Raw genomic sequence first — 21,261 nt, 5'->3', positions numbered from 1 at the left:
TCGTCTTGAAACGAATTTTATATAAAATTTTATATTGAAATTAGTTTCCGGCATACTTCGTAATTCACCCGAATCATTTCGTATACCCTCGGCATAATCCCGAATGTTTTCAAATTCTTTTCAAATCACAGGCATGATTTTGACATGAAATTGTGACATAAACAGATACCAACACATTGTGACAAAAACAGAGATACCAACACATTGTGACAAAATAGAGATACCAACACATTGTGACAAAAACAGAGATACCAACACATTGTGACAAAAACAGAGATACCAACACATTGTGACAAAAAATAGAGATACCAACACATTGTGACATAAACAGAGATACCAACAAATTGTGACATAAATAGAAATACCAACACATTGTGAAAAAAATAAAGATACCAACACATTATGACAAAATAGAAATACCAACACATTCTGACAAAAATGGAGATACCAACACATTCTGACAAAAACAGAGTTACCAACTATAAATAATCCAGTGGCTGAAATATGAAGACATAAAATATGCTAACAGTTACCCTTGAAAATTTTATGTTTTTTTTTTACATAAATAGTCTAATACCCATTAGATTGGCAGACCGTCTAAATAATTATGACCCATATTTGCAATGCAGGATCTTGCCAAACAAAGATGTGTATGACTTTAATTCAGTACTTATTTTTTGTAGAATGAATGAATGAGTGAATGAATGAATGTTTAACGACACCCCAGCACGACAAATGCATCGGCTATTGGGTGTCAAACTATGGTAAATGCAACAATAATGTGATGAGAAACATCAATATAAAAATACAACAGTTAAATAAAAACGCAGTGTAAAGAACTGTGCAAAACTACAAATATTATTTTTTGTACAGTGGTTCCTGTGATATATTTCTTGGTGTGTAGAAAACCATGTGCTATTATTACAGTTGTTCCCAATATGTCATTTGTCCCCACGATTAATACACAGACATACACCACACGCACACACACACACACACACACACACACACACACACACACACACACACACATATATATATATATATATATATATATATATATATATATATATATATATAATATGACACTTCAGTCTTCTATATGAAAATATTCAGTGAAATACCAATTGCGTTTTTTTATATATTTTGGTATACTTAAGTTTACACAATACATTTACTTTAACAGGTACACATTATATGAGGCTGCTATGTGAAAAGACGAGTTTCGTTTTGCTTGTCAGGTCGTGTCAGAATACAAAGCATCGCGATAGTCTTATCTCACTTCACTGCACCTTTTAAATAACAATATGTATTCATAAGCGTATAGGCTTCAGTGGCAGATCCAGAAAATCCAATTAGGGGAGGGCAGTGACATGAGTTGGAATGCCAAGGGAACTTTGCCCCCCCCCCCCCCCCCCCCCCAGATCCCCCCCTGGACTCCCATTTTTGTAGGGTCAAGCTGGTTATTTCCCGAATGAAACGATAATGCCCGAATCTGGATAACAACATTTATTCATAGGGTTGCAAATGAATCGCTACACATTTTTACATGTATTTCAACTAATTTTGCGGGTAACACATTTTGCCCGAATATCTCTATCGTTTCACTCCTCTGTTCACCCTCCCCCTACCCCCTCCCCCACCCACCCCGCCTCGTACGCTTTTGCGTGTATTATCAATATAGTGATGCCCGATAGCTTAGGTTTTGATGGCAGAGTCTAAAACGTACAGCGACTAGCTAACATTAGTAATATTTGACTGAAATACCGTGACAACGTTATGCACTTTAGATGATGAATTATACTAGAAATCTGTTGGGATTAATGTTTGTTTTCGTGTTTATGTAAAGAAACAAGTATTGAAAAGAAATTAAATGTAACAGAAAAAAAATTGACGATTTAAAGGCGTATAATCGTTATATAATTAACTTGAAAATATGAAATCTGTAACATGCTGCCATTGGGTATAAACAGTGTCTTCCTCGGGAATGATTAGCGAAAATATAAAGTATCTGGAAAATCTTCATCGTGTAACCATTAAAATAGCAGCCAGTTCTTTGTCAGTACAATTTAAATCAAACTGTTCCAGCACGTTTTTTTTTTTTTTTTTTTTTATTTATTTTTTTTTTTTATTGTTTTTTTTGTGTTTTTTTTTTTGGGGGGGGGGGGGATTTTGCAATAACATAAATTTACAAATAGTGGTAAATGAAATTGTTTTTAGATGTAAGTTTTTTTATATACATGTAATTCAATCATTCAACCTAACATGTTGTAATAGAGAAAGAAATGAATAAATATATTTGGACGTTATGCACTTATCTGATCATTTTAGATAAGTGAAGAGGATTATACTTTGACGCTCTTCACGCTTATATTTCGTTGATTAGATTCGGCATGTTCGACTATTCGATGCATTTCTCATCACCCTAATGCTTTTATCAGATGCTGTAGGGCTACATACGTAGGCGTTACTTTTCCACATGTAATTTATTTTTGTATCGAACAGTATGATCCAGTAAAAACATCTACTTTCAAACCCGCTGGTCAGGAGAATAGAATAGAATAGAATAGAATAGAACAGATGTTTAAAGGGACATTCCCTTGCTACTAGTGGAAACCTGTAGTGGGTGTCCTATCTAAGACTATACATCAAAATTATGAAGTGTTTAACATTCAATCATTTAATAAATCAGTGTGCTCTTGTGGTGACCTTAAAGAAAACACCCTTTAACTTTTAACTTTAGTTTGACGAGTTGTAAGTAAATTATATTTACCGAACACGAGTGGGGTATTGTCAAAAACTAATTTTTTTATTGTTTGTTTATTTGTTTCACCGAAAAGTTGTTTACGATGCTTTCGCTCGCATAATTAACGACACCCCAGCACAAAAATACAACGGCTATTGGATGTCCAACTATGGTAAAGGCTAAACATTAAGTGATGATCAACATCAATATAAAGATTCAAAAGTTAAATAAAAACACAGTGTAAAGAAATGTGCAAATAATACAAATATCACAGATAGGTAAAATTAAACATGTGAATAAAAGTCAGTATCACGTAGAAATTGTAGCAAAAGTTCTAGATGGAATCGAAAGGATTACATCACACTTCATTGACCAAAAATATATTTCGTAGTTTGCTGAGATGATTACACTCCACCATAATGTGGCGTACCGTCAGAGTACACTAGCAGTGTTCATACTAAGTGGAGGATCCGTCTTCAGAATAAATGAATGGATCAACAAAAGTATGTACACGACACAAAACTATTTCATCCTTCCTGCACTGCCAATAGGAGGACTGTCACTCTCCCAAGACTGGCTTGACAGCGTGTAGTTTGTTCACAACCGCACCGTTCCAATCATTATTCCAAGTCGAAAAGATAAATTGGCCTGATCAGGGGACGTAACTTGGTTACCTGAACTGTTTGAGTATGACAGTCGTTAATGCCCCTCTATAGGTATCTCACCACTATTGATTATGCATTGGTGACAATACAAACATAAAGCCAAGCACTCACTAAATTTTTAACAGTAATGAAGAGAACAGCCTCTGTGACAGGATTTAAGCAAATAAAATTGATACTTTCCCACCTGCAACTTCAATTATCCAGACTCCTTGAGACAGGGAGTAATGAAGGGTAGGCAACTCTAGTTAAAATATGTAACACAGGCACTGTAAACAATGGTCTTGGCTGTAGCTAAGCAGATCTGCATCTGTCAGTTTGATATGCCAAGATCAAGTGGCAGTGTGACCCTTCCAATATTCCATAATCATACTGTCAAGTCTGTTCAGACACCAACATAATAAAATAAAGAAAAAAGGTACTCTTTTTCCTAGAACTATATTCGTCACACGTCGCTCATTGGGTAGGCGCTCATTGGCGGAAATAGCGGTTTGATCCTTATAGTACGTCACAGGGATACAGCTCATTGGGTATAGAGTTTGCGTGAGATGCTTGAATCGTAGGCTTGAACCACCCCGGTGAACCCATTCTCTGTTATCTAACAGCAACTGACGTAGCATTCTCTATATTCCCTATGTATTGGCAGTTGTTTACTTAGCGGAGGTCAGCAGCCACTTAACCCGCAGACAAAAATAGCCATTATCTAACTGACGAAGACGCTGTTATTTTGCAGGATATCTTACACTGCCGGGTGATAACCACGTCAATACAAAACATCGAGTTTGACGTGCACGACGCAGGCGAATTAATTCGATTCAGGTCAGAATTGTAACACTGTAATTTGTATACCGACCCACCCCACGCGTTTACACCCACCTATCACAGCCACACCTGGATCTTATGAAACACGCACAACACACACATCATAAACATAGCACACACAACACACACAACACACACATATTCATGAGGTATATTTGCACACACACACACACACACACACACACACACACACACACACACACACATACACGCAAAACACAGCATACACAATATGTGCACACACACAATACGTTCACACGCGCGCGCGCGCAAAACACAACATACACACAATACACACACACACACGCACACACACACATACACACACACACGAGACACTAAAATACATACAAACACAAACACAACACAAAACAAATAACAAACACACACAAGACACAAAAAAACACCACACGCGTACACACACTACACTACCCACTACAAACACAACACACCAAAACACGCGTACAATACACACAACACAAAACAAATAACACACACACAAGACGTACAACAAACGCACACACAACACATACACAAACACACACATATAAACACACGCATACACACAACACACACACACACACACACTGAATTAATGAATGAATGAATGATACAACACACACACATACACACAACACACATACACGGAAAACACAACATACACAAAACGCACACACATACACACACACATACACGCACGCACATACACACACATACACGCACGTACATACACACACAAACACAACACACACATACACACAGACAACACACACATACACACGCACACAACACACATACACACACAACACACACACAACACACACATACACACACAACATACACATACACACACACAACACACACATACACACACACAAACACACACGATATATTGGTGATTTCTATATTTTACTCCCACTCCAGTGTGTACGACGTTGGGGGTCAGAGAGGGGAGAGGAAGAAGTGGATTCAAGTATTCGACAGTGTGGTCGCCATTTTGTTTCTCGTCGACACGACGAGCTATGACCAGACATTGAGAGAGGATCCCGATAAAAACCGACTTATCGAGTCACTCGAGATATTCGAACAAGTTTGGAACAACAGGTATGTGGAATACTATAGTTGTAACATAGATTAATAAATAGAGAATAATAAATGAATGGCCGTTAGATACCATTTATCTCACAACGAGTTGTTTTAAACTGAGCGACAAGGAGTTTAATACGTTTTTAAACAACGAATAAATAAATGGTATCTAACGGACACGAATGTATTATTCTAGTTCTTACATATCCTCAAAAACCAGGTTTTAAGTAAATTTTAACATATTTCACTTGTAGCTGACTTGCAGGTCACAGACACATGATTGTCAGGTTAACTATATGTCATAGTCTAATCTATTGCCACTGTTTTCGTTTTCATTGGATGTATGGCAGTGGTGACCTGGTCATCATCTAGGAGCAGCCAGTCGTATGACTTGAAATGTTTAACACACGTACATGTGTAAACAACTATGTGTTATCACAAATAACGCATGGTGTTCTCACCAACCAGTGTGTAAGAATATAAAATAATGCTCGCTACGTAGCATATTTCAAAATACTCGTTTTGGTGTCGGGTGGTATTTATAACTTTGCTCTTCTATTCCTTTTAAGTCATTCACATTAGGAAGTAAAGTAATATGGTTTTGTAGTAGGCAGGAGGAGTTGTATTAATACCATGCACAACCATTCCTTAATTAACCCATTTTGTCTGAGTGAAGTATAAATAGTTTTGGTGTTTGACAACAGGTTTATTGGCACATTCTATCAAAAGTTCATAACTAGAACATGTTTGAAATCTAGATTATAGTAGAGGCAAAATAATGCAGTTTCGTGATCATTTTACGGGGACAAATATTTAAAGGTGTCTTTCAAATCTTTCATAAAAGTAGCGGGGATGACCCTCTCAGAAGGAAAAATCCAAAATCGCCGCAAAATAATCAAAACACGTGTTTTTGAAGCTTTTGCATTCCGTATTGATGATTTCGATGTCTAAATATATGTTTTGAAGGTCAAAGAATTCAATATTTTACACTAGAACTGTGGCTCACACTTTTATTCATAATTCTCATCTATCACCCTCTGCCTATCATTCTCATTATCTTAATATAAAAAACCCCACATTCTAATTTTTTCTACGATTTTAGTCTATTTCGACACTGTCTGTCTGTTTCCTCCGACTCTAGCTTCTGGGCTGTCCACACCATAGCCTACCTGTCTCATCTTCCTCCACGGATACATTCTCTATATATTTCCCTGCGCCCATCTGCCATCCTCGTCCTCTGCTCCCATCTGGCATCCTCACCCTCTGCCGCTAATAAAGTTGGTCTGACCCACGGCACTCATTAACCACCGCCGGTAGTAGGGGAGCATAGTAGGCGGTTACAAGTACCTCTTAACAATACCAGAAGTAACTACTGAACACTCTCCGAAGTGGTTGGACTAAGCCCACAGCTAAAAGCTGATGGGACATGGCAAGTGTGTGACACGGATAGTCACAAGAGACAAGCACCTGTCGCGGTTGGAGAGACAAGGACTGGGTTGTGGAGGTGGACAGTGAAAGAAGTTGAAAGCTAGGAGGAGCTGACGAATCGGGAAGAAATGAGATGGAAGTCCAATCAGACTTGGTACTGTGGTAGTAGCAGTCCTCATTTGGACAAAGTATGAAGAATGTACGATCCTGGAGAATGGTATTCCTTATACAGATGAAACACTAAACAGTGATTCACGAGGGCCTTTGTTTGACTGCCTTGTTAGTCCATCAGGTCAGATGGAACTTTTAGCCAACCGGTACCAAAGAGCTGGCCAAGGTTTTTTGGTATCGTTGGAAAGGTATACATCCCAGGAATTCGTTTCTGCCTGATAGCAAGCTGAATACAGTAGCTCAAGTATTGTACGCCATGTTGAACACACACCCTATCAAAATAACGAAAACAATCTACTTGTTGAATAATCTTTAAATATAAGTACTCAATTTGTGTGTGTGTGTGTGTGTGTGTGTGTGTGTGTGTGTGAAAACAAAATCATCAAACTATAAGGTTAGTTGGATGCAGTATGTCAGGAACTCTCTCTCTCTCTCTCTCTCTCTCTCTCTCTCTCTCTCTCTCTCTCTCTCTCTCTCTCACGCACACACACACACACACACACACACTCGCGCGCGCGAGCCAACGGACGGGCAGGTGTTCGGGTGTTTGTGTGTGTCATGCTGCATTCAACTAACCTTATAGTTTGAAGATTCTGTTTTAATTTACTAAATGATTATATTTTTAAAATAAAATAATGTATTCAACTTGTCTTTTATCTTTAACCCGGGAGTGATGGTTATCCTACAGTCAGTACAAGGAATATATTTATAACATCCCGTAAATGGATACCCTAAGAAGTGGCAGTTGTGCTATAGATGAGATGGCTAAAAGCGATTTTACCCACATATCTTCTGACCTCTCCCTTGAGCAGAGATATGCTTTTGATTACAGAAAACGGTTTCACATTCTATTTTAATTAAATACTAGGACTTAACCTACATTTAGTAAATATTCTTGAATATTCATGATGTTTGTGAATGTGTTTATGAAATAAGATCATCCGGTACATCGATGCCTTCATCAGCAGTGAATGAATGAATGTTTAACGACACTCATCACCAGTGATGCTGGTTACTACAGTTTCGTATTTTGTAGAACATTTCAAGTCATTTGATAGACATGTGCAATTAGGCAGAATACAAGACCGCGAGCATTTACAGGCCATCATAGTAAGAAGAGTCTCGGGAGCGGGTGCCCAATTGACCCAATTAATTTCCAACGGCTGTTTCTTCCATCCTTTGCCATGTGATGTTGGAACGTTGTCGTTGGCTTTTAAACTCCTCCTCCAGACAGCTTCTTGATAATTAACTTGCATGGTATGTGTTCGCAAAGCATCATGACATGTTGGTAGTTGGTGAGGATCAATCTGCTACTTCTTCGCCAATAATACCAGGTGTTGAAATTTGTTGCCGGATGTTGTTGTGGTTGACGACACAGATGTCATCTGCCATTGAAATCCATGTTAAATAGCCCAACTTCAAATGAAGATTGCCAATAGAACGGGGTCTCGTTGGCACTAACAACATACACCATTGCGAACATACATTATATAAGCATTTATTTTCACTCCAAAATTGAGAACATTTCCATCTCAGAATTTTGCTATATGACCGCATCTGGCTGTAGTACCAGTCCGAACAGGTGGTTCATTAACCGATTCACTTCGGCTGTCTCTTGCGCTATACACCCATATCCCAAAATGTCTATGCACAATATTACAACATAACATGGGCAAAATACAACCAGAAGGCTTACGATTAAACTTACATATTGTTTTAATTATTTCCCAATTTCTAGAAGTGAATATGTGAACTCTCATCCAGAAGTAAACTGTGTAGTGAGACCTAAACGACGTGGTAAGGCTTCCATTTTATAGAACATACCAGCTTTCAAGTTCCATTCTACACCCAGTTGCTGGAATGAAGACTGGATTAAAGGATCTGCCATAATGAAATTCAGAGCGTTGATCTTCCCATGCCCAGCAAATGTACTGTCACTGTCACAGCCTGTGAAATTGTTCATGCCTAAGAGTGTTTTTCACACAGAACTCCCATGTACCATCGCTATGTTGTCAATGTCAGTATACCTAACTCTAACTCTTGTTCTGCATTTCATATAGAGGGTGAATGTTATGTCTGTTTTGAAAGCGAGACAGAGCACTAAGACGTCGGTGTCATCTCAGACTATCACAACTGGCTGGAAGCCTTCTGCTGCTGCATAAGATACATGGAATATAATTCTGGAGTCTGCTTCTTGTTGACTTGACTGCAGTTCAGGAACAACCACACAGCCAGCTTCAGTGATTTGATGGCACTGCTCATCAAATGTGACATAGTGTTTTACCATTTAACTTGCTGGCATTTTCTGGTTGGATATGGTCACTAGTAATGCAATTAATGAAGTTTGTTTTGTTTCGAGCGCTCACAAGACACTTTCGCCACTGGACTACTGTTTGTCTGGATGTGATATTCTTGTATTGTAGGTCACTATTTTGACCTCGCATTAGCTGTCCAAGCATTTGATAGAAGTATCCCGGTATACACCATGTCACGATGTCAATGCGTTCACTATTTGCAGTTGATGCTTCATGGAGTGCTATGAACAAGATGAACGAGGACATTTCACCAAAGGTTTTGCGTTCTCCTTTTATTTTATTCACACGTGAAATTTCATCAATTATGCAAACTGAATGTCTTGGAATTGTTTCTGGCAGTGCTGCATTCTTCTGCAGAGTCTTCGCCAGAACAGATTTGCTGGTCTTGCTTAACATCCCATCAGCAGTAGCTAGACCAGGTAAGAGGGCCAAGAGGATATTCGAGAACTTTTCTCATCCCTCATTTCAATATCTCGTGTCTGTGCCATTAGGATCAAGATACTAAACAAGTTTGTTGTTGATTTGAGCATCATTGTCTGACCATTTGTCTTGATTTTTGTTCCTATATTGGTATGTGTGAATGTTTTTAGCATAGCTTTTGGGAGAGGGTCATGGAATGTTACTGATGGAGGATCACTGTCAAGATGCTGTACCTTGACAAATATGTCATCAGCAATGTCCTTTTTGTTAGAGTAACATTAAAGATGTTTTGTAAATCAAATGATTCTTGAAAAAGACTCATAAAATCATATATGACACCCACTATTGATGCAACTGAGTGCTCATCTTTCTTTATACACCGATTGCTCACTTCTGCCTTATGAAGATCACTCTTGCTCAAGCCCAGCATATCACGGAATATTCTAACATATCCACTCTAATATTCATCAGTCAGGTAGTACCGACTTACTGGCCTATTTCAGACTAAAACGGCAGGTTCAGCATGGTGTGTTGGTGTCCTTAGTGACAGTTTCTCCACGTCTGATAAACTGGTATTTGCCACATGGATTTGTCAGTACTATCTGAACAGAGAATGCACCTTCGAAAAAAACTTTTTGAACATCGGGATAATTTCGTGGTAGCTGAGACATCTCTGTATAATATGCAACCAAATAACGTGCATAGATGAATCTGTCATAAGTAAGCACTATGGGATGAGTGAACGTACTAAAGCCATATGTAGGTTCCAGTCACCTTCTCGCGATGCTCGTATCAGCCATGTTCCCAATTATTTTGTTTTTTGTACAATAAAATATGTTTGCAATCAATCAGCCTCAGTACAATGTCTCCTATCATGTCCATGTAGCTAACCCATTAGCCGTTCTCAGAAAATGCATATACTTTGAGACGTAATAGAGAAGATGATTCAGCTGTTGATTAGCCATGGTATTTATGAAGACATATGGTGTTAGTTCATCATAGAAGTCTCTAATGACTTTTAGACCTGCTCTAATTGTGGCAATGTGATTTTAATGATGTTCTAGCATCAGTGGCATGAAACCTCTCCATGCCAAATGCAAGAGTGCTTCAAATAAATGTCCACGGGAATAACATGCGATGTCACTCTTTTCACATTTTAAGATAATTGATTTTTAAAGGTTACAACTAGTAATGGAATTGTGAAATATTTATACCTAAACAAGAAGTTTTTACCTACAACAGTTACTGGCCTACCATAATTATATATTTTATTGCATTGGTTACTGTGACCGTGACATCGTAGGTTCTTCCTGTGGACCCTTCATCTGTGTATCCTTACACCTCAGTTATATTGCTGAGCATCCATAACAGCAGCTACTGAATCCCGAGGAAGCACACCAGACCTTACTTTACAACATATTAGTTTATTTTTAGGTGGGTACTTTGTAAGCAAACTTGTCTCCCCTGTAATGTCTTTGCACATCATATCCACAAACCACCCCCACCCCATCTCCCTCACCCCTGGGCATACTTTATGTATGTCCCTTTAATATATTAATGTACGCAATTCTTACCTTAATTACAATACGCAGTTCGTTATACATCACTGAATAAGCAGGGAGGGATTTTGGGTGGAAAGGTGGTGAATTTAGTGTGAATTGGTGTTTGTCATTATTTTGGCGGGGGGGGGGGGGGGGGATTACAGTGGAATACAACGCTTAAGCTACTACTTCCAGCTTGCTATCAGGCAGAAATCAACTCCTGGGATAAATACATTTCTATAGATACCAAAAAACCTTGGTCAGCTCTCTGGTACCGGTGGACCCCCTGGCCTAATGGACTATGTACAGATATATATATTTTACTGATTTAAGTCGCATTTAATTCTGACCTACAATAAGTGATGTTAGGGTATTTTAGTCAGTTCTGTTGAATTCCTTGGGTGAGAAAACATGAGATTAGCAACTTAAATCAAGTATTTTTGTGTCCTGGGAGCCAAAGTATTGGCTCTTGTTTTTTTCGATGTCGGCCATATTGAAAACAAAGTTGGTAGCCGGGATTGTTGCCAGATCGCGTGTGTTCTGCATTTATCTGAAAGAGTATTACAAGTCGTACCAGTACTAAATATTTCAGCCTTTTTCACATTTTGAATTTGTTTTATATAATCTACTATACTATCGTTAAATATGGATTAAAGAGACATTCCTGAGTTTGCTGCATTGTAAAATGTTTCCGACTAATAAAATATTTCTACGATTAAACTACACATAAAATATGTTTTCTTGCTTAAAATATCAGTGTCTGTATATATTCAATGTGTTTCTGGCCATCTTAATATTTGTAAGAAGCCCAAATTGGATTTTGTCTTCAAATAATTTCGAACGTACGAAAAAATATATTTGAGGAAATAAAATGAAATTTAACCTACTACAAATATTAGAACGATCAGAAACACGTTTAATATACAGCCACTAATATGTATGCAGAAAATATATTTGATATGTAATTACAATCGTTAAAAAGTCTCTTCTCGTCGATAACATCTTAAAAACTGCAGCAAACTCAGGAATTTTTTTGGTATCGTTAATAACATATATTATGAATTAAAATTGTATTATGCGAGCCTCGGGCGAGCATACTTCATTATTTGTATTCCTAATATAAGATACTGACAATACCGAAACACACGGGGATAATAATCTCTTTATCATGTATCTCAAGCTTAATACGTGTTACGTGTGTTACATGTTTTTGCGATACATGTTACATCTGTTACAGGTTTTTGAGAAACGTGTTGTTACGTCTGTTACAGGTTTTTGAGAAACGTGTTGTTACGTCTGTTACAGGTTTTTGAGAAACGTGTTGTTACGTCTGTTACAGGTTTTTGAGACATATGTAGTTACGTCTGTTACGGGTGTTTATGACGCATTTCTCTGAGACACGTTTTGAGTCATTTGTTGTTATGTCTGTTACGGGTTTCTAAGACACGTGTTGTTACGTCTGTTACAGGTTTCTAAGGCACGTGCTGTTACATCTGTTACGGGTTTCTAAGACACGTGTTTTTACGTCTGTTACAGGTTTTTGAGACGTGTTGTTTCGTCTGTTACAGGTTTTGTGTAGTTACGTCTGTTACAGGTTTCTAAAATGTGTTGTTATGTCTGTTACAGGTTTCTAAGACGTGTTGTTACGTCTGTTACAGGTTTCTGAGACACGTGTAGTTACGTCTGTTACAGATTTCTGAGACAGGTGTTGTCATGTTTCTTACAGGTTTCTGAAACACGAGTTTTTACGTCTGTTACAGGTTTCTGAGACACGTGTAGTTACATCTGTTACAGATTTCCGAGACACGTGTTGCTACGTCTGTTACAGGTTTCTGAGACACGTGTTGTTACGTCTGTTACAGGTTTCTGAGACACGTGTTTTTACGTCTGTTACAGGTATCAAGACACGTGTTGTTACATCTGTTACAGGTTTTGTGTTGTTACGTCTGTTATAGGTTTCTGAGACACGTGTTATTACACGTTTCTGAGACACGTGTTGTTACGTCTGTTACATGTTTCTGAGACATGTGTTGTTACGTCTGTTACAGGTTTCTAAGACACGTATCTCTGCTGATTTTCTTCAACAAAATAGATCTGCTGGTGGACAAGATCGCCCGGCGGCGGACGATGCTGAGCCTCTGTGAGCAGTACCCAGACACGTTCCAAGACTTCCTCACCTGGGAGCCCACAAGTAAGGCAATACTGTACCGAGTTTCATTCATAACGATTTTCGTATAAGATTCAGGCACGCTATCCTGGGCATACGCCTCAGCTATCGGGGCTGTCTGTCCAGGACAGCGGGTTAGTTGTTAGTTGTTAGTGGTTTGTGTGAGAGAGAAGTCGATGTAGTTGTCTTACACCTGCCCATTGAGTCCTAAAAACTCGTTCTGTGAGGAATCCGGTACCGGGAGGGGAACACAGTACCTACCAGCATTCTGTCCGATGGCTTAACGGCCACACTAGTGACCCCCCCCCCCCCCCCAAACAATTAGGGCACTGTAAAGATAGCGTCCTCTCTAGTTTAAGAAAAATAGTACTTCTTCGTATTTGAGGTGATGCACAAATAGTCTCTTCCCTCTGTGTATAGCAAGGCCTCATTAAATACGTTATCAGGAGTTTCTAGGTAGGATAACATGTTTTTGTAAATAATAGAATTTTGTTTTGTTATATTTTACAATTAGTTTTTTCACTTCAAATTCGGGATATATCTACTGCTTAATAATATCCATATTTCTATCTGTATACAGTGATGTTCTGCCTAATTCCCAATACATATACGATCATACATGTAGGTATAGGTGTTGAGACATATTCATAAATAGAAATAATCTCATGTTTTCTCTATCGCCCCCCCCCCCCCCCTTCCCCCGTCTCTGTCTGTGTGAGTCTGTGCGTGTGGTTACTTCAAATGGAATGAAGAAAGGAAATTGTTTATTTAACGACGCACTCAACACATTTTATTTACGGTTATATGGCGTCGGACATATGGTTAAGGACTACACAGATACTGAGGGAGGAAACGCGCTGTCGCCACTTCATGGGCTACTCTTTTAGATTAGCAGCAAGGGATCTTTTATATGCACCATCCCATAGACAGGATAGCACATACCACGGCCTTTGATGTACCAGTCGTGGTGCACCGGCTGGAGTGAGAAATAGCCCAATGGCCCACTGCCAGGAATCGATCCCAAACCGACCGCGCATCAAGCGAACGCTTTACCACTGGGCTACGTCTCGCCCCTTTAAATGGAATGCATGTCTCTTTACCGATACTGCAGGACGGTTTTAAAGCCGCACACCCTAGTTCCATCCAGCAAAAATAAATTATAATTTGGTTAATCTACAAACCTGTAACACACTTAGATCACGTTTTTATCAAATGGAGTGGAAAAAGCAGGTTTTATATCGATAAATATCATGGGAATCCCCATGTCCCAATTGCTTGAAATAGTTTTGAAAGTTAGTATTCTGATGTCACCGGTAGATGTCGCTCGAAGCACAACAATGCCTACGTCACGACAAATTTCACAGAGTGCGCACAGACTTGGGGTGCGTTCTTTTCACCTCTCCTGGACATGTTCCAACTGTTCTGTCCTGGTTGTATCCCCTCTCCAGATATCGTAAGACTTAGCAAAATAGGGTTTGTTACGTTTTGTATTGAGACACTTACTTGTCTGAACTTTATTGTTACTGAAAATGTTCACGAACCGTGAAGAAAAATCTCACAAATGAACAACAAGCAAACGACAACAAATCGGATGTTGATTGCGCGAACCGTGCACGAGAAAACAAACCGAACTAAAAATTATTACGGTCACGTGGTATACCAACGTCTGTGACGTTTACACAGGAAGATTCGCTCTAAAAATAGATTGGACCTCGCTTGCTTAACGGTTTTTTCTCGAGTGCACGCCTGTTGTTAAGAAATACAAAAAATGCATTTCGTGGTTTTACAAACATCAGGATTACCAGGATTACCAAAAAGCACTTCAGGTGAATGGAAATGTGTATTCTAAATAATAAAATGTAAGTAAAGTGCAATTTTATTTGTGAAAAAAAATGAGTTTAACAGCGAAAAACAACGCCGTAATGGTTAACAACTAGCCGTAACTAGGGTTTGTCCCTTTAAACTACACCTTTTGAAACCGTTTATAATTAACATGTTTATGTTAAATACAATAAAGACATTTTTGTTAATGAAATGACTTACGTCGAGATATAAATCGGCTGTCGCATAAAATTAATGAATGAAAGAAAGAAAACTAAAGTAAAAAGAAAAAAATAATGAATGATTTCGTTCATTCATTGTTTAAAAATACATCAGCTGTTGAGTTTCAAACAAAGGTCAGAATATGAATAAATTCTTGATATAAATATCAATATAAACATTTTAAATAAAAATAAAAATATCACAAGTCCGAGATTGCTGTCATTGTAAGATATTTCCGATTAACAGAATCTTCACGACGCCTAAAATTACATATAAAATGCATTTTTCTGTTATGAATATCAATATCTGTATTTATTACCGATATGTGATTTTTCCTTAGGGAAAGAAAGAAAAACCCCATTTCTTCCCCTAGATACGTGTTGACGTCCAAAACAGTGCTTCACTATAGGCGGCTATGATACAACGCTCTCTTGTTCTCAACTTGTATATTTATTTTCAACAACAGTATCGTTGGAAAATCTTCCATAAAATGATAAATATTGAAAATGGGTAATAAATAGAATACCCATCTTGCTACTCGGCAATACCGTTTATCTTCCACTCGTAAATAGATGTTTGTCCTTTCCTCACCAAATGCACTCTGGAAGGATAACATCAATTCACTCCTGCAAGATAAACGGCATTGCATCTTAGCTCGTTGAGTAGTCTCTAAGTAAAATGTGGTTATGCTTGTCCTAACCTTTGCAATAGCCGAAACTGGATTTTACCTTCAAATAATTTAGTACGTACGGAAACCTACATATTAGGAAGTAGGTCGATCAGAAACCCATCAGATACGCAGACACTGGCATTTTAAACAAACAAAAAATGTATTGAGTATGTAATTTCTGTCGCTAAAAGGCTATATTAATCGGAAATAGGTTACAACAGCAGAAAACTCTGGACACTCCCTTTAAAAGTTATAATAAAATTCAGTATCGTAAATAAGTAAACGAATAAAATGTGAAATACGACATATTTTGAAAATAAAATGTTTTAGTTAACCGCAAACTAGCTTACTCTTCTCACACGGTATACACGGACATTAACAAAGACAAGGTCAGGGTCAAGAGAGAACTCGCTGACCTGTACTTCCTGTAAAAACATAAAACGTAAAACATAAAAATATTAGTAATAATAATAAATAAAAGTGTCATTTAATTTTGTTTAAAGGTTTACAATTTTCATTGAAGTGACCTTGCCCTTTTCAGAGACTTGGTCCACGTGCCCTCTTTCCCTTGGTTCCCTCCCGAAAATAATCCCTTGGCCCGCCCTTGAAATTCAGTCAAATTCAGTTTTTATGAACGTAATGTTTCTTTCTACACTGCTAAAAGTATAAATTATATCCAAGCGTGGACATTAACAGTTGAGTTTTGTTTTATTTTAGACAGTGACAAACTAGAGTTTGTCGACGCCTTCTCCAGCGGTCAAGAAGGTCACAAGAAAAAGGGGAGACAACACTCCCGGACCGACATTGACCCAGAGGTCACGAAAACTGCTGTCTATATTAGACGTCTATTTTGGGTAAGGCGTAGCTCGAGTACTCTGCCGTTCGAGAGCTAAACGGACATTTGGACGGTTATGATAGCTCTCTCAGCCAGAGATATCTCTACTGCAAAAACACGGAATTGTTGTCTACTATACGTTAGAATAATTCTAGGTTTGAATACCTTTGCGTTGATGACTTTTGAGTTCGCCAATAACAAATATGAAACATAGTAACCACAAATACACACACTACATGAAGAAACCCGACAGCACCCCCTTTCAATAATAAATACCCGTACGTTATACGGAAGGAAAACCGAACAATGTAATTTGTGTGCATGATATCCACAGAGTGCGCACTGCACGACCCGACAGAATGTGCACGTTCAGATCGATTAGATCATGTTTTAGTTTGTCTATCTATGCGGTGAAAGTATCACTTGCAGCGATCACCCGTTTGGCTGAAATATTGATTGAGGATATAAAGGATACGTCTTGAGTGGTTTTCGTGATATGGGAAATAGCAACGGAGTCTATGTCAATCGGTATCTATACCCATTAACTAGGCGAGGTTGATATTTTACATATTAAAAAACACTCGAGGCAAATTCTATTTATCCTATAACATTTCCAAAATAACATTTCAATTCCATATAAACATTTAGCAAATCAAAATTCTCAGGTCGCCTCACCAGTAATATGACGTCACGCAGTTGAAACTAAATCTCATCCAAATGTTACGATCAGCTATACAAGTCTTATTGGCTGTAAACAAATGACTCATTAACAGCGAAACGTTATTAACCGAGTTAACGGCAAATATCAGACCGGTTTATCAGATGGATGCTATGGGTAGATAAATAGAGAATATCACAAGAGTGGGCCGTTGGATACCATTTATCTTACAATGAGTTGTTTACAAAAGTGAGTTGAATACGTTTTTAAACAACGAGTTGTAAGATGAATGCTATCTAACGGACACGGATGTAGTATTCTATTTCTTATATATATACTCAAAACCTTTTTTGCGGCACTCGCGCCACATTTAACGTAGACGTTTTACTGCAGTGAGTTTCAGGTAAACTCACAGGTCACAGAAAAGTCTATTTTGGTTGTCCTTATTTTATAGGGGGCGGGATGGTAGCCCAGCGGTTCTACCGCGCATCTCTGTGAGGTAGAGGTGGATTTTTAAGGGGTGCACCATGTGAATTCAGTTTGAAGAGTACGAAATACCGCGCCCATTGTTTGTTTATCGACAACACTAGTGCACATTGATTTATTAAATATCGGCTATCGGATGTCAAACATTTGGTAATTCTGACATATAGTCTTAGATAGGAAACCCGCTACATTGGTTTTATTAGTAGCAAGGGATGTTTTATATGCACAATTCTACAGACAGGATAGCACACACTACGGACTTTGATATAACAGTCGTGGTGACTGGCTGGAACGAGACATAATCCAATGGGTCCACCGACGGAGAACGATCCCAGACCGACTGCGCATCAAGCAAGCGCTTTACCACTGGGCTACGTCCGATCCCTCGTTTGAACAAAGGATGATTTAAAAAGGATGATTTGAAAACAGCCAAAACTGAGCAGATACACATGATATAGCAGTAAGATTTGTGAAATATTCCTGTTGCAGTCTACTGCGGAGATAGGGTTTTGACCATGCATAGCGGTTTTGTCATTCAGATAGGGGCGAGACGTAGCCCAATGGTAAAGCGCTCGCGTTTGCACAGTCGGTTTGGTATCGATCCCCGTCGGTGGGCCTATTTGACTATTTCTCGTTCCAGCCAGCGTACCACGACTAGTATATCAAGCGCCGTATTATATACTATCCTGTATGTTTTCTCTTTGAGACTATTTGTCAAAATTACCAAATGTCCGATGTTTAATAAAAGCAGAAAGGAAATGTTTTATTTAACGACGCACTCAACACATTTTATTTACGGTTATATGGCAGCGGACATGTGGTTAAAGCCCATACAGATATTGAGAGAGAAAACCTGCTGTCGCCACTTCATGGGCTACTCTTTTCGATTAGCAGCAAGGGATCTTTTATATGCACCAATGTCACAGACAGGATAGCACATACCACGGTCTTTGATATACTTGTCGTGTTGCACTGGCTGGAAATAGAAATAGCCCAATGGGCCCATCGACGGGGATCGAACCTAGACCGGCCGCGCATCAAGCGAACGCTTTACCACTGGGCTAAGTCTCGCCCCCTATGTTTAATAAAACAATGTTTGAGTTTGCGGAAGGCAAATGAGCCAACGTGAGTATGAGCCACTGTATGGTTACTCGGTTACTGCGTGATATTGCCCAAAATATCGTCAATAATTGGTTTATTACATAATGGCATCCGTAAGACTCGTACATTCCCGCTAATGTTTCCTCTTCTTTGTTTTCATTGGTTAAAACTCTGAGGGCAATATCATTTTTGATCGGAACGGTGGAACCCACTGAGGGCAATATAATTATTTACGGAAGGTCATGTGACTTGTTTTCGACCAATAAGAATACAGCTGGTATAAATTAATCATACACACACACACACATACACACACACACACACACACACACACACACACACACACACACACACTATATATATATATATATATATATATATATATATATATATATATATAATGACTTTTATGTCAAAAGCACACCTATCCTACACAATTGTTTTCGGCATGTACCGAGAAAGACCAACTTTAAGGCCTAGCGATGACCTGTTTATGTTTTGTTGTTGCAGAGGATGACGACGGGCCAGCTCCGAATCCGCTCCTCGATCTATTTCTCCGACCGTGACTTCAAAGACTGGCACCAGTATCACAGCTGTGGTTACTACTACACATGCGCAGTGGACACGAACAACATTCGAAAAGTACTGGAAGGTTGCAAGACATTGATCATTAGAAAGCATTTGGAGCGGTTTGGAATCATATGAATCACTGTTGAAGTAGTCATGTCCGATTGTGTCGTCCCCTTTCAATGTAGTGCTTACCCATTGGATGGAATTACTTTCACAGCTCAGTGATTCGAGGAATATGTGACCACTTAGCTGTATAACGTACAATATGTAACTAATCAATGGTCAGATTTATAAAATTTGACCAATCAGTAAATAGATGTACAAATGTGACCAATCAGCGGTCACGAGTGTTTGTGACATTCAGCTGTCTGATGTGAGATGCGTGTTCAAATAACTCTCCGATGTGAACAAAATCTGACCGGTCAGTCGTCAGATGTAAAATAATTGACCAATCAGTGGTCAGTAAGAAAATAAGTGACCAATCAGTGGTCAGTAAGAAAATAAGTGACCAATCAGTCATCAGATGTTGTATTTCATGAAAAGATATAAATTATGTGATCGTATGTAAAGTCTTGGTTTTTAACTACTCTGGGGCATTCATTAAAACATAGACCTGTATTTTGCAATAACAAACCGAATACACTAAAACACGTTGATGACAAGCACACCAGATACTGCTGCTAGAGGGGTCTACTAGCCCGTGATGTTAACCTATTTTCTTACACACCCGTTGGTGAGAACATCATGCGTTATTTACACCACATACCTGTTTACACACGTACGTGTGTTAACAATTTCAAGACATACGACTGGCTGCTCCTAGGTGTTGACCAGGTCACCAATGTCATACATCCAAACTACACTATTGTGACGTATAGTTAACCTGACAATCATGTCTTTGACATGTAAATCAGCTACAAGTGCAACGGCTCTAAATAACTTTTTGTTGAAAAAGATGCTAAAAGTTGCTTAAAACCTGTGTTTTTTTAGTATATGTAAGAAATAGAATAATACATTCGTGTCCGTTAGTTACCATTTATCTCACAACTCGTTGTTTAAAAACGTGTCAAACTCGCTTTCGCTCGTTAGATACATTTTAAAACACCTCGTTGTGAGATAAATGGTATCTAACGGCCACTCATGTATTATTCTCTATAGACCACAGATGACAATCATTTGCGCTATATATTTGTATATGGCGTTAGTGGCTATGGCACTTGCATTAATACCAGTAGGCCCGTGGAATGTGTTATGTACCTTTGGCTACCTGGCGGCAACATGCCCTAAAGATGACAAGCCCTGGTGTCCAGGTCTTTCTCTCAGAATATTGGTTTAAACAAACACACCGACTAAACCTCGCTGGTGTTCTTACACAATAGGTAGTGCATTTGCATAGGCTGGAATTACCACAAAAAGTCTTCAAAGTTGACAAGCTACATGTGTTTGGAAACTACATAGGCTCCCCTGTCAACTTCAGTCCAATAGTTGCCACTTCAAAGCTGTCTGCCATATAGTAATGACTCAAACAGGATGTATTTCC

At 38.6% G+C, this 21,261-nt stretch overlaps 1 protein-coding gene across 1 annotated transcript in view; it reads left to right on the top strand.

Moving 5' to 3' along the window:
- LOC121385547 (guanine nucleotide-binding protein G(s) subunit alpha-like) overlaps window positions 1-20,284 on the top strand; it is a 53,804-nt gene extending 33,520 nt beyond the window's left edge. Inside the window, exons 8-12 of the mRNA XM_041516259.1 lie at window positions 4,142-4,227; window positions 5,155-5,334; window positions 13,240-13,382; window positions 16,789-16,925; window positions 19,662-20,284. Of these exons, the coding sequence (XP_041372193.1) occupies window positions 4,142-4,227; window positions 5,155-5,334; window positions 13,240-13,382; window positions 16,789-16,925; window positions 19,662-19,856 (741 nt within the window). The 3' untranslated portion in view covers window positions 19,857-20,284. The remainder of the gene's footprint in view (window positions 1-4,141; window positions 4,228-5,154; window positions 5,335-13,239; window positions 13,383-16,788; window positions 16,926-19,661) is intronic.
- Window positions 20,285-21,261: the final 977 nt, after the last annotated feature.

Source organism: Gigantopelta aegis, chromosome 11 (genome assembly GCF_016097555.1).
Source record: "Gigantopelta aegis isolate Gae_Host chromosome 11, Gae_host_genome, whole genome shotgun sequence".
Classification (NCBI taxonomy): Eukaryota; Metazoa; Mollusca; class Gastropoda; order Neomphalida; family Peltospiridae; genus Gigantopelta; species Gigantopelta aegis.
This window is presented reverse-complemented; position numbering and strand designations above follow the sequence as displayed.